Source organism: Ctenocephalides felis, unplaced genomic scaffold (genome assembly GCF_003426905.1).
Source record: "Ctenocephalides felis isolate EL2017-DRISC unplaced genomic scaffold, ASM342690v1 CF-g0.4_SCAFFOLD_01604, whole genome shotgun sequence".
Classification (NCBI taxonomy): Eukaryota; Metazoa; Arthropoda; class Insecta; order Siphonaptera; family Pulicidae; genus Ctenocephalides; species Ctenocephalides felis.
This window is the reverse complement of record NW_020537758.1, coordinates 39,881,696-39,895,624: the sequence shown is the minus strand read 5'-3', so window position 1 is coordinate 39,895,624 and position 13,929 is coordinate 39,881,696. Positions and strand designations below refer to the sequence as shown.

Sequence of the window (13,929 nt, the reverse complement as noted above, 5' to 3'; positions counted from 1 at the left end):
TGACAAAAAGCAAAAAGTTCTCGTACTATTTTTGAGATACTTAATATACTTGAAAAGCTCTCTGCAGAAGTAAACTGCAGATTCTGCTTCAAAAAAAATTTTTTTTAAATTGTATTTATATTTTATATTGTATAGAGTTAGACAAATTCATGAATGAAACATAGTAAAATTGACTGTGAGTCCAAATCTAAGATTTAAAATAAATATTCAAAGGCGTTCGAATTCCCATGCTATAATATTTCACTACATTAATTACTCCTATTTAAGAATGGTCGAACGAGTGGTCTTTAACTTTATATGTTTATCCTTAAGTGAACATTAACATCTCGAGCCATTATTAATTAGTGGGATGTAAATTAAATTTATGAGGTATACACGACTTGAATATGTTTATTCTCATTAGCAATTGAATGTAGCATACAATTATATAATACGAATTAATTAAAAAAATACATAATGAAGAATACGATAGAAAAAAATCATGCGATGAATACATTGTTATTATCTGAATCAGTTGTTCGTGACCATTCAGAAAAAAGATTTAAGAATTGAATAAAAGATTGAATTAAAATTTCTCGGTGAAGAAACCTGAATATCATTTGAGCCAGAGAAATTTTTAGTACCTAGCCACCCCGTATTAATAAAAAAATGTTGGGCCCTCCTAATAATATTTAATTATCAAACTACAAAATGATATGCAATATTATGAAAAATATATAAAATAAATAATTATTATTCATTCATTTTTTAACATTATTTCACTTATTATAACATATCAATTATAACATTTATTTTCGGAAACAGTATTTTAGAAACAGCTCTTCTTCGACAGTCTTGAGGGTCTTAGAGGTTAGATTTAAGCAATAATCTTGGAGGCTATTATTTGAATACTTCTTATTTCGAAGGAACATTGTAATTTATAATTTTCTATGCAATTTAAATCATAATTATAAATATAATATTTGTGTTCTTTATTATTATAATACTTACTGTTGCAAAAATACTTCTAAATTACTATTATTATTATTATTTTTATAATTATTATTTTTATATGACTGTTATTGTTAAAATACTTATTAATTAGTTAACTAAAAACTTATAATTTAAAAAGACTTGAAAAATTGTAAAACTTAATATTTCTTTCTTGAAAATACCTAAAAATTCGTAAAAGAAAATACTTATATTGTAGAAAATTTAATAATAATAATAATAATGATAATGATAATGATAATAATAATAATAATAATAATATAATACACTTAAATTTGTTCAAATATCATAAAATAACCTAAAATTTGTTAAATAAAATAATTATATTATAAATTAAAGTATTGTAAAGCTTGTTAAAATACTTATTCAATTTTTAAAAAATACTTGCGACAAACAAACTAGTTATATATAAAAATAAAAAAAAATAACAAAATATAAATAAGTTTATAGTAAATAAATTAAATAATAAATAAATAAGTAATAAAATACCTAATAGTTAATTAAATTATATTAAATCTGCAAAATATTGACTTGAGCCTTATTATAATATTACACCGACGGCTTGTAAAATAAATAAATAAATAAATAAATATTAATACTTTATAGCAGAAATCACAAAGAAGTACTATTTACTTGCAAGTTTGCAAGGAGAGCTTTTATGAACGAGCTCAGGCTTCAAATCCTAAAATCTGTATTGAATATTGTGGTGGAAACCTAGAAAAGGTCTTCGATTATTACCTTTCTTTTTCTCAATTGAATTAATTTGAATTCGAAGTTTCCTAAATTATGATTTCAATTTTTATCTCATGATTTACTAGTATAATTAGTTATATTGGAGATATATTAAACTTTAATTAGTGTGTCTAGTTTCAAAATGTAACCCAACCAAGGCAATTCAACAAATGGATAATGAAAGAATGATTACATGGATTAAATTTACAGTTAGAATTTTTTTACCAAGTGTCTGGAAGAAAGATCTTCTATGAGTTATATTGTTGAAGATTCTTTTGAATTTAATATAAGTCTGTCACCACACATTCAACTCAAACTGAACATAATAATAAATCCACATGTTGATAAGTTTACAACCAAAACACTTTATTAAAACGGCGCCTATAGATTAAAACACTTAACATGAGACCGAACCAATTACACCTGCAAGTGATTTATTCTGTATAGCTCATACTGAAGATAATGGGATAACTCATAAAATCTATTTAAAGAAAATAATTGACAGTCGTTCTATTTTTAAAATTTATACTTACTATGAGTTTTGAAAGCTTAAAAAATAAAATTGTGAAGATTTTTGAAGTAAAACTTCTTTAGGCGCAACTAGGGTGTAAATCCGTACAAATGCAACGGAAGTGCGTTACGACAGATAAGATAAGAGTCGAGTGCCAATGATTCGCCATTCGCTTTCGATGATATTATTTTTATACGAGTCGATTGTGATTAGTCGTCGTGTATGTGAATAGAGATCTGTCGTTGTATGCGTACCGGCATCAACGTTGTATGCATGCCGATATCAACAAGGAACTTGACATAGATAGATAAATAAACATCTTAAAATTATAACGTAGTACAAATCTTGATTTAATGAAAAATGCCTAAATAGGAAGAATATTTTACCCTGTACTTTGAAAATAATAAAACAAATTAATTATTTGTCCTAAACGTAAGTTTATTGATTAGAAATTATTTCTAATTATTATTCGTAGTTTCTATAAATCTTTGAAGTCATTAAAAGGGAAAATATTTTTTAGGCAAGACAGATATTACAGCTGTTCAAAAAATGTGATTATATCGCCAGCGAAAAAGTAAAAAAAAATACAAGCAGTCAATGATTTCATGTTAATTTTAATTACATGAAGTTCTTCAAACACAAATATTATATGATGATGAGTGAAATTGTGAGAACAATATTTGTTTAGGCGTTGTTTAACACAATCCACTGTGTAAACAAATATTATAAAAGTTATTAATCAGCAATTACTTTATTTCTCTAATGAAGGTTCATTTCTAAATGCTAATTACAATGACAAACCGATCATGTCGTTTTTGAAGAATAAAGCCATACTTATACACATTATATAAATGTGTATAATGGTTGACACTAATAAATGTATGCATCACGAGTGTTACTATATTACTAATAAACATTATTCAAAATTGTCATATGATGTATTTATTTTTACTTAGATGCCATCTGGTACAGTAGCAAATAAGTTTTACTTCAATCGCGTGTGAACCTTACGCGCACTCTTTTTTTTACCTTTGACTAAAATATTTAGTCATCAAGTATGATTTCAATTATTGCAGTTGTAACTTTATAAGATTTATTTGAGAGGCACAAATCACAAAAAAACGAGATTTTTAGCCTAAAAGACAAAAATAAATAAAATCTAGAAAATATTGACATCAGAGTTCAATTTAAATTGGGATGAATTATATATCAATAACAAATAAAGGTGTGAATTTTACCATTCGAATTTGCATGCGATGATTTTATTTCTCTTATATTTGACGTTTGAAGAAAACGTTTGAAGAAACGTTTTATACGTTTGAAGCCTGGTAATCATTTGCATAATATTAATTGACAAATAGAAATGTCACTAATTCGATAAAATTAGACCCAATATTATGTACCACCATTTTTAAATTAAATCTGGTTTCTTTTAGTAAACATGCCTAACACATGTCAAAATCAATTAGAGAAGTCTTATAATACGTATATGGCAGTCTTCCCTTCAGTTATATTGTGCAGTCTACCCACCAATCGGTTAAATTTCAATCTATTTTTAAAATGCATGTCAAAATTTTGATATATTGCTTTAGTGATTTATAAAAAATGTGGGTCATAATAAATTTATTTAAATATAGTTTGAAAACATAAGGTTGTGCTCTTTTTATAAAATATTATAAAAAAATTTTATGAAATATAGAAGATTATGTGAAATTTATAAAATTATGATGTTTATTAGTAAGTCTTATTCGTGGAATTTTTAATATATTGGCCTAATACTTTCATTTTTTAAATTGTTTCGAACGAATTAGATATAGTAAGTATGACTATTACAAAGCACTTTAGGAGGTGCCCATTAATCACGTGAGCGAATTTTTAAGGATTTTTGGAATTCCCCTCTCCCTCTTGGTGATACATGGTAATATTCAAAATTACCCCTCCTCCCCTACCAAACATCACGTGTATTTTTAGTTACGAGAAAATATCGTAAATTTTTTTATTTTTTTTGAAAATGTTTGAACTTTTTTTTAAAAAATTAGTTAAAAAATAAATACACGTGATATCTTACTCTACCCCTCCCTCCCCCACGTGATATTTCGTGATTTTTAGTCAAACCTCCCTCCCCTCAAAAAGCTCACGTGATTAATGGACGCCCCCTATAGTATCTGTTTCAACTAAGTACAGTTTGTTTATTAGTTTCAAATAGTAAATTTCCTCACGTTTCTAATATGCGAACATAAGCCCAATAGTCAAATTAAAAATTCAGTTTAGCAAGTGCACTAAAAAGAGATAAATTCGTAAGCTTAAAATTAACAATTGAGTAAGTTGCATTTTTATAATGCTTTTTTCATTTTATTTCAGATTGTGCTGAACTCCATTAACAAACAATCGTCACCAACAACTTTGTGCCAAAAAATCTTCGTTAAAATATTTTGTTTTGAAATTTGTTGTAACAAAACTAAATTAATATATTATTAATAATTTTTCCATTGTATACGATATTAAATTTATTTATTATTAGCAATATTGTAAATTAAATTATTCTTATAAAAGTCTTTAGCAATTTAAACATGAGTTAAATATTAAAATAAAAATGCTTTATTTAAATTTGTTATGTTATAGTTAATTTTTTGTATTAATAACCGATAATTATTATTAATCGCAATGAAACTTTGTTACCAAATCACTGCCATCAAAGATGCCTAAACATACTACAAAAAATACACCAATTTTAAAATAAAATATAATTCTTAACTCACCGGCTACAAGACATAAAACATTATGGATAGTTCTCCCGATTTATCATTGAAGCTCCGCCGGGGGTCAAGTGACTCTAGAGATTCATTTTATATGGACTTCGCTCAAGGTATTGACTCTGATATAGAAGAAGTAGCTACAACTTCCGGCACTGGAACTTTGGCTACTGTTCAGGAAACTATGCACTCTCCTACCTGCCCGAATAAGGAAAGGTATGTGAAATTGTTTTGGATTAAATGATTATCATAATTAGATAATTTGTATTTGGAGTCACTTGTTAATATTTGATGATTAAGGAACCTCAAAGTAAATGAATCTTATTGGTGGGTATTATGAATTCTTTTCCGAAGGTATATAGTAAATTTTAATTCAAACCCTATATATTATATTTTCAACCCCGTGAAAACCCTAAAACCCTTCAAAAAACCTCTAAATTGAAAAAAAAAAACACTTAAAAATAAATTTTGGTATGATATAATAAGAATTACGTATAAAGTAAATGATATTTTATGTTTTCTATCTTGATTTCAAAAACAACCCCTTGATAAAAAATTGTTTGAAAAAAATATTTTTAAATTGAAAGAAAATTAAGAAATTTCAAATGATATGAATGTTATTTCAATTTCTCGAAAATAATTATATTATCCATAATTTGTTCAACTTTTAAAACAACCCTTAAATAAAAACAGTTATTATGACACTAGTACCCAGTATAATTTTGTCTAAACTCGTATATTTGTTGTTCTTTGTACTGCAATTATTAAACTTTTATTTGACTATAGTGATATAAAACTATATTAATTTATTTAACATGTTGACTTTTCAGCCATAAGATACTTTATTATAAGAATAAATGGCCTGCAAAAATTCTGTACCATTAAGATAAATACATTTCATGATCAACATAATAATACAAAATTTTGTGGTCTGTGCGAATTACTTTAATTCTGGTGAAAATGGCGCTCATCAAACCATATGATTTAAAAGAAAAAAACATCGTATATGCTTCTTATTTGCATGATAGCTCACTCATTTTGCACGCAAAAAACTTGTACCAACACTCATTTTAAAGCTTATGTTGAGCACTATAAAACTCAATTTTACCGAAATGCATAAAATTTAAAACCTCGCCACTAGATGGCTTTAAATACAACAATTAAATCTTGAATGAAATAAAAAACATCTTTGCTCTTTCAAATCTTGCTTAATATTATTGCTAAAACACTTTATAAAACACCGATTTATTAAAATTTTTATTGATATTATTGTGTTCATTACATGATTTTCGTTAAAATGTATATTTTAGGAGATATTTGCAAAAAAGCGAAGAAAAACGCTAAAAATATATCAATTTTTAGTGACCAGTAACTTGAAAAGTATCAGTTTTTTTGAAAAACTATAAGAGACATTTTTTCTTGTAATTAGTTCTTCTATCGATTTCCGACGTTATTTTGAAAAAATGTAATTACACATTTGTGAAGGGGTGTCATCCCCCCGGGGGGTGGTGGATTTGTTTTCACTTTTGAACTTGAGGTTAAGATGAACCTAATTCCAAAATTTCATTCAATTCGGAGCACAGTAAAAAAATTCAGACCCTAAACGCTCCGTTTACTGCACTAATATCGCTTTTGGTTTTTATATTTAGAAACATGTTCATAGTGAGAGCATTGTTTTTTACCAAAGCTTCTGGATAAATTTTCAAGCAAACACCTTTTTGCTTTGAAAAAGCCTTGTCCTGGTCCTGACCCTATTCCATTTTTTTTTTTGAAAATAATTTTTAAAAAGAAATGGAACAATTAACAATATTCATTAACTTCGATAAGACCAAACATATCAGTTGGCTGTCATCAATCACAGTTTTCAGATGAAGGACGCGTTTATTCAAATTTGTTCCATCCATCGTGTTGATTGACGCCTTCCTATATACATCAGCTGTTCACCGCATGTCTGTCATTGACTCAAATAAATTGACGGTGATTTTTTATTGCACACTTAAAATTATATTATGCTATAAAGCCGTCATGGAAATGGTAACACTTAAGTACAAAGGTTTGTTAAAGAAGGAATATAGAGCAGGACAATAAAACTAAGATGCAGTGCACTTTGTGGCTTCTGCACCACTATGTTTTTTTTTCAATAAATTCACACTTTTACTGTGTGCATTGGTTTATTATACTGGTTTATATATTAATTTATGAGATAGGATGCATTTCAAACAGCAATCAGAACTTAAGAGTCCTATGATCTGTTGTGATGACACCTCTTTACTACGTCAACCATGCCATATCAACCTGCTCCTTTATCTGTGATGTACCATTCTCACCATCATCATCATCATTTGGGCCAGTTGCCACCAGCACAAAGAGCTAGCAGATTTCCAGAGCCTAGTCAACTCTATACTTGGCCTATATCTACATTTTATTATTAGAGTTTATCTAATTTTTATTATATACTTTCATTTTGATACATCAATGTCAAGACAGATACAAAACCACCCTGTGTTATAGCATTCTTAACCCATTCCACTCGCTAATTCCGAGATTCATATGAATTTTGCTGCCGGAGCGGCGGCATCTGAGTGGAAAGGGTTAATACAGCAAATTAATAATTTTCCGCTATCAAAATGTTATTATAAACAATTGTAATTTTTTTTTCAATTATAATTATTTCAATGTGATCAAAATATTTTTAGCAATTTTCCAAGAGCGTCATCTTCTGCTCTGGTGCCTTCTCCTTCAGCAGTTGTGGCCGCTCTGGTGTCTCCTGAAACGTTAAGCCAGCATTCTTCACCAGCGCGGAGAGCGCAAAGAGTTACAATAGAGCCTGTCAAGTAAGTTGATTGTTTGTTCTGGATTTTTCTCAATAACACATAACAATAGTGAACAAAATCCAAAACTTTTAAAAATACCATCTGGTCTGATTTAGCTTCAAAATCAAAAAGTTGAATTTTCTGTAACTATTATAAGTGCTACGTTCTCTTCGTCCGACATCCAAAACTTCATACCATTATTGAGTTTAAATAAATAATTTCATAATAGTTTTAAATTAATATTTGATTTTTAATATTGTCGTGTTTCAGAATTCAACCTGCTCCTTTATCTGTGATGTACCATTCTCACCATCATCATCATCATTTGGGCCAGTTGCCACCAGCACGAAGAGCTAGCAGATTACCAGAGCCTAGGTTGACGCCAATCAGAGAAATAAGACCGTACGTAAAGTTTTTAACTTTCACAAATTAGTAAAAACTGAAAAAGTGATTTTTTGTTTTCTGAAAATTGTATTTTATTAAAATACTTCTTGAACTTTCTTATTTATTAATATCTAATATATGATGAAATATTTTGTGAATTAATTAGATATATTTGTCGTTGTGTGGCATATAGTTCAAAGTAATAATAAATAGCACAATGTACGGTTTGTGTGGATTGGCTGAACATCATGTGTCTGAAATTTTATCTTTTTATATCCTTTAATATTTTATTTTATGAGTTAAAACATTACTAACGGTTGTTCAAATTTTATCTATCTTTTTAGTGGCGATGCATTGGCGACGACTTTATCTGCGTTATATGGCAAATTATTAGTGGTGATGGGAATAGCCTTTCCAATGGCCGAAGTTATTTCTACATACATACCACCTTCGTTTTATGAAGTTAGTTATTTAGTCGTTTAATCTTAAATTGGAAATATTCTTGAATTATATGACAATTTTGTTTTAGGGGTTTTATTTGTATCTGTATATCGGAAGCATGGTCTTCTTAATGTTTATGTACATTACACTGTTATGCGGGAAACCAAAGGGAAGCAAATCAGCATCAAGTAAGTTGGGACGCATAACAATTTATTTTTAGAAATTTTAATTTTTAATATAGGGAGAGTTTGTAGCACTTTAGAAAATGAATGATTTATTGGAGACTTAAAGAATTAAATCTGACTAGTTGGCGATTAACGTTATTAAAATTTTTTTTTTTCATAGAGCGTGACAAGAGCGAAAAACGTGCACAACGTGGTTCTTCGTCAGACGATGAAGAATCTGATAGTGGAGGTCGCGAGTCGATCTCATCCCAGAGTTCAGGCCCTTGTCCAGGTCCTGGCCCTATTCCAGGGATATCTCCAGGCGCCCGACGAGCGTCAATAATGTCCACAACTGTCGGCGTGCGAAGGCAGCATTACGGAAGCTTTTATCTGCGCATGGGTGCCGTTGGTGAGTAAATGTCAAAGCAAAAACATCACATTTTATACCCTTTGTTTTTTTAATTCTATTTATAAGTTAAGGACTTAGAACGTAAGCTAATGGAGATGTCTTTGGTTAATTAGTCTTTTTTGTCTATGTAGAATCATGTGCGATATTACGCTTAAACATTTTTAGTACTATTTAAAAAAAATGATGTCATACTGATAAATAATTTTTTAACTAACAAGTTATGATCAATATTATTTGTCTTTCAGCTTTTGGAATAGGAAGCATGATATACTCTGGATTAGAATTTGGGCAATATTTTGAATTGGAAAGAGATACAAAGTGCCATAACGTTCTGCTAGCACTCACCCCAGCCACAAGGATGGCATTCATATTTATACAAATGTATTTTATATTTCTTAACAATGAGGTAATTGACTTTTTAAAAAATCGCAGCTCGTTTATGATTAGGATAGATAATTAACGTTTTTTAATTTTAGCAAATAAAAGTATATCGTCATAAAATCATGGCACGGTTCGGACTGATGCATATGATCGGGACGAATTTATCGGTTTGGCTGAACGTACTTGTTCAGGAAACAAAGCACGAAATATTAACTTTCTACAATCCAGAAAATAGAACGTTGAGAATATCTCACAGATTGGGTAATTTTTAATGTATATATAATTATATTGCGTAATTGTATTTAATAAATCCTAATTTTAATTTAAATCCTTTATTTAGGTGATAAAGGTAGTCATGTTGTTCCTCATATTGATCATCATGGAGAACATACAAGATTTGCCAGAGGCTTAAAAGGACCTCATAACATTTACGAATGCCGGAGAACAAATATTATGGGCTCTTTAGTTCAGGATGCATCGCCTTTTCTTTTTCCCTGTACAATTGAATATTCGTTGATATGTGCTGCCATATTATATGTAATGTGGAAGAACATATCAAGACCCATAGAGCCGACTATGGTGATTCAAGAAGGTCCACCGTCTTGTAAAAGGTTTGTATTACTTAAACACTTCTCTATGAAGATTGCTCATCTGTTACATTCATGTACAAGAATATGAATATTCTCGTCAAATAACTGTTTTTGAATATGTAATTTTTTAGATCTCCGCATCATTACTCAGTGGATTGCGCGCGTGCTCACAAAGGGCTCTTCGTTGGAATTTTAATCCTAGTTCTGACAATAATCTCATTGATATTATTCTTCGTACTCATATCTCGTCCAGAATTTGTTAGTTTGGCTGTGACAGAAGTCAATATCTGTGAGCTGACTTTGTATGCGATGGCCACTGCAGCAACTTTGCTGGGAATGGTCCAGGTCAGATCTTGTACCATAAAATTATGTATAATTAATGTTGCAATTTTATCATATGATTTTATCTTATTGTTTTTTGTATTAGGTTCGACCGCTGCGATATGACTCTGCTCGCAGTTTAGAACTCGATGATATTCTCTTAGTAGGCGCCCAAACAGGCTCCTTTCTTTACAGTACCTTCACTGTGATCGGTGGTCATTTTACAATGCAAAGAGACACGGTACTCGTTCTTATTACAGCTTTAGCATCACTGCTTCAAACTGCTTGTCAAACTATGTTCGTGTTGGACGCCAGTAGACGATCAGCAGCAACTCCTGAGCATATGCGCAGGAAGCCAGGAAGAGAAATTGTGACTTTCTTACTGGTGACGAATTTAGCTATGTGGGCTATAAATACTTTGGAGAAATCCAGGGCTGAAAGTCATCCTATTCAGTTGCACTTTTATGGATTGTGGGCCTGGACAATCATAACCCATGTTTCGATGCCTTTGGCTATTTTTTATAGATTCCATAGTACGGTGTGCTTGTGCGAGATTTGGAAACGGGCTTATAAGATGAAACCTGCATATATGTAGGAATAGTTTGTTAAATAAATAATAGCTATATTTGCGACTGATTTCACAGCGATCTGGGGGATTCAATTGGTCATCTGCCATGTTGCGTTTCTCATAATATTGTAAACATGACTATACAATAATCTTTAAAATAGGTATACGAAGCACATTTGAAAATAGAAAAATTAATTTATGATTTCGAGCCCATTTATGTAAGATTATAACATTACCGTTTAAAGTGTGATATTAACGATTGTATAAGTATGTATGTGAATTGTAGATCACACCAAGTTTGATATATGGTATTGTGAGAATAAGTTTCTTACAATTTATGTTTCTTGATATCATCAGTTAGGGATTTTGATTAGCAATTTACTGATGTGTTATATCTATTTTAAAAGCTTAGTTATGATTTTTTCAAAAATAAAGAAAGTAACACCAAATTAGTGCATTTACGTTTCTATACATGAAAATTCATAAATTCTGAACGAATCATACCATAATAATAGTATGGCTATAAATATCATACACCATTTGAAAAAATCGATAGTTTCAAGAAGAATATTGAATAAAATTATGAAAGATAATAGTTATTCCTACTAAATATTGAATGCCCAAATGTCCAGATTGAAAATTGAATACTTGAACATAATTTTCATTAGGCTGAAGAATTTTAACGATTCAAAATCATTTTAATTACACCAAAATAATAAACAAGTTTTTGTATTAGAGATTTCGCTACATAAACATGTATTATAAAGTTGTATTAATTATATTATTTATTTAAATTAATTAATTTATGCATATAACTAATAGATTTTGTTGAACTGTTGCAATTATGAAAAAGAATATCAACTTCAAAATTAATACATTATTTAATAAACAATATTTATTAAATTTTCTATAAATATCAACACGTTTGCGATATGTTGAAAAATATAATTATTATATTTAGCGATAATTCATTGCTTTTTAAAGTATTAAAATATAAGTAAAACTGTATATTCCATTTTGCATTTAACCAAACGATATTGTGTTTGTTAGTATTCCTCCATATTTTATAAAAAGTTATTTATTATGTGTATATATTAATAACAATTAGAGATTATAAAATATTTATATATTTAATATTTAATTGTAGAAAATGAATTTGTTATCATTGTACATTGTATTTATTTGTAATATTCTTCTTTTTTATCTTCTCTTCATAAATTGCTTTTTTTTCTAACTAGAACTAGTCTGATCGAAATATAAAATGTTAAATACTCAGGGTTTATATTAACAAATAACCACTAATTATTAGAACTATTATATGCTAAATTGATGTAAAAAGATTAAATGATAATTAAATTCTTTGATGTTATCATTTTTTACTAACAATTATTTCTAACATTAAAAATGGAACAATAGAGTGCATATAGCATTAAACAGATATCGAAGGCAGAATTACTTTAAATCAATTTTCATAGAATTTTTTTTAAAAACTTCTATGTTGAAAAGGTATTAAATAAAACTTTCAATTTTATATATCTTCTATATCAATTTAGCTTATGATTGCTGATCTAGTATAACCAAATTAGTACTAGAATTTTTATAAAATACTAGAATAGGATATCATGTATATTTTGTTTTAGATTTTTATAACGTATTGAAAAAAGTTTAAAATATTTATAATATATGTATTGTATGTTTTATAGTAGGTATTAAAATTTGTCTGCTTATTGTGTAAATGTTAAAATACCAGATGTTATATTTGTTAGAGAAGTCAAAGTAGAAGTTGGCACGGATTTGAATATATATAAATTTATTTATGATTATTTTTTATTGTTTTTATTATCATTTGCTTCTTCATTATTCAAGATTCGTTCAATTATTTTTTTATTATTACTTCTTAAAACAAAACATGCAATGGAAGTTTTTATTGATTAACAAATGGCAGTCGAATATCGAACTTTCTTTAATATATTTGGATTAAATACATTAAAATCCAATCTTAGGCTTAAAATGTTAAAAATTATTATTTGTAAAATTGGCTTTGATAAGTTTTGTTCAAGTTAATTTTCTATTACTCTTACCCACAGATAAAATTTAAATTAAATTAATTAAAGTTATTAAATTTTAAATCTATATAGAAACAAAACTATTTCTTACTTTGCAATTTATATTATAAGTTGTTTTTAAAGATTTAAGATTATCTTGTTAATTACATTGGTTATTTCAAATCTGTTACAACGCTTATGAAAACATTGTACTACCACAAAAATGCTCAATCCATGTGATTTGTATTGTAACAATAACTTAGACTGAAAACTATAGTTTTAAGTAAAATGCAACACTATATTTTCTATAATTTCATACAATCACTGAATAATACTTTCAAATTCGAATTAGTTTGACATAAAAGATCAATTTTTCTACGTGTTTTAGACATTTTTAGATTCAAAGTAAGTTTTTCAAAAAAGACTTTGATATGGAAATTGGGATCAATCCTCGTAGATTAGTTGTAGTCCATATTTTGACAAGAGAAATGTAATTTCATATCATCGTACGAATTTATAATAATCATTTTATATCTATTTCTGATTGAAAAATTGTAATGAAAACAATCTACGAAAAAAATAATATAACTTTTGCATAGTTTCTAAAAAAATCAGTTTCAAAACCGCTTTAAAGAGTTTTTGTCTGTTTATATATTGGTAGTGATACTACCCAGAATATATCAAATAAAATAGCATGTTGATTGTATTATAAATACAATATTTTTCTTCAAACTAAAACAATCTGTAATATTTTGTAATATCGATAAATGTAATCATAGTGCATAGATCGGTAGTCGATAGTCCTTATATCATGTCATATAGATTAT

The 13,929-nt window shown here is 28.2% G+C and overlaps 1 protein-coding gene across 1 annotated transcript; it reads left to right on the top strand.

Annotated features, from left to right (window-relative positions):
• The first annotated feature begins 5,014 nt into the window (after positions 1-5,014).
• LOC113373736 (proton channel OtopLc-like) lies at positions 5,015-11,128 on the top strand. The gene is made up of 11 exons (XM_026614011.1): positions 5,015-5,202; positions 7,683-7,820; positions 8,070-8,201; positions 8,528-8,645; positions 8,713-8,812; positions 8,970-9,197; positions 9,443-9,603; positions 9,674-9,839; positions 9,919-10,189; positions 10,300-10,513; positions 10,596-11,128. Exons 1-11 carry the CDS (start codon positions 5,015-5,017, stop codon positions 11,082-11,084), a joined length of 2,205 nt encoding a protein of 734 aa, XP_026469796.1. The 3' UTR covers positions 11,085-11,128.
• The last annotated feature ends 2,801 nt before the right edge of the window (positions 11,129-13,929 follow it).

Coding starts and splice junctions, on each gene's coding strand:
- LOC113373736 (XM_026614011.1), top strand. CDS start 5,015: ATGGATAGTTCTCCCGATTTATCATTGAAGCTCCGCCGGGGGTCAAGT. Junction 8,813..8,969: donor GGGAAGCAAATCAGCATCAA/GTAAGTTGGGAC, acceptor TTTTTTTCATAG/AGCGTGACAAGAGCGAAAAA. Junction 9,198..9,442: donor TCTGCGCATGGGTGCCGTTG/GTGAGTAAATGT, acceptor TTTGTCTTTCAG/CTTTTGGAATAGGAAGCATG.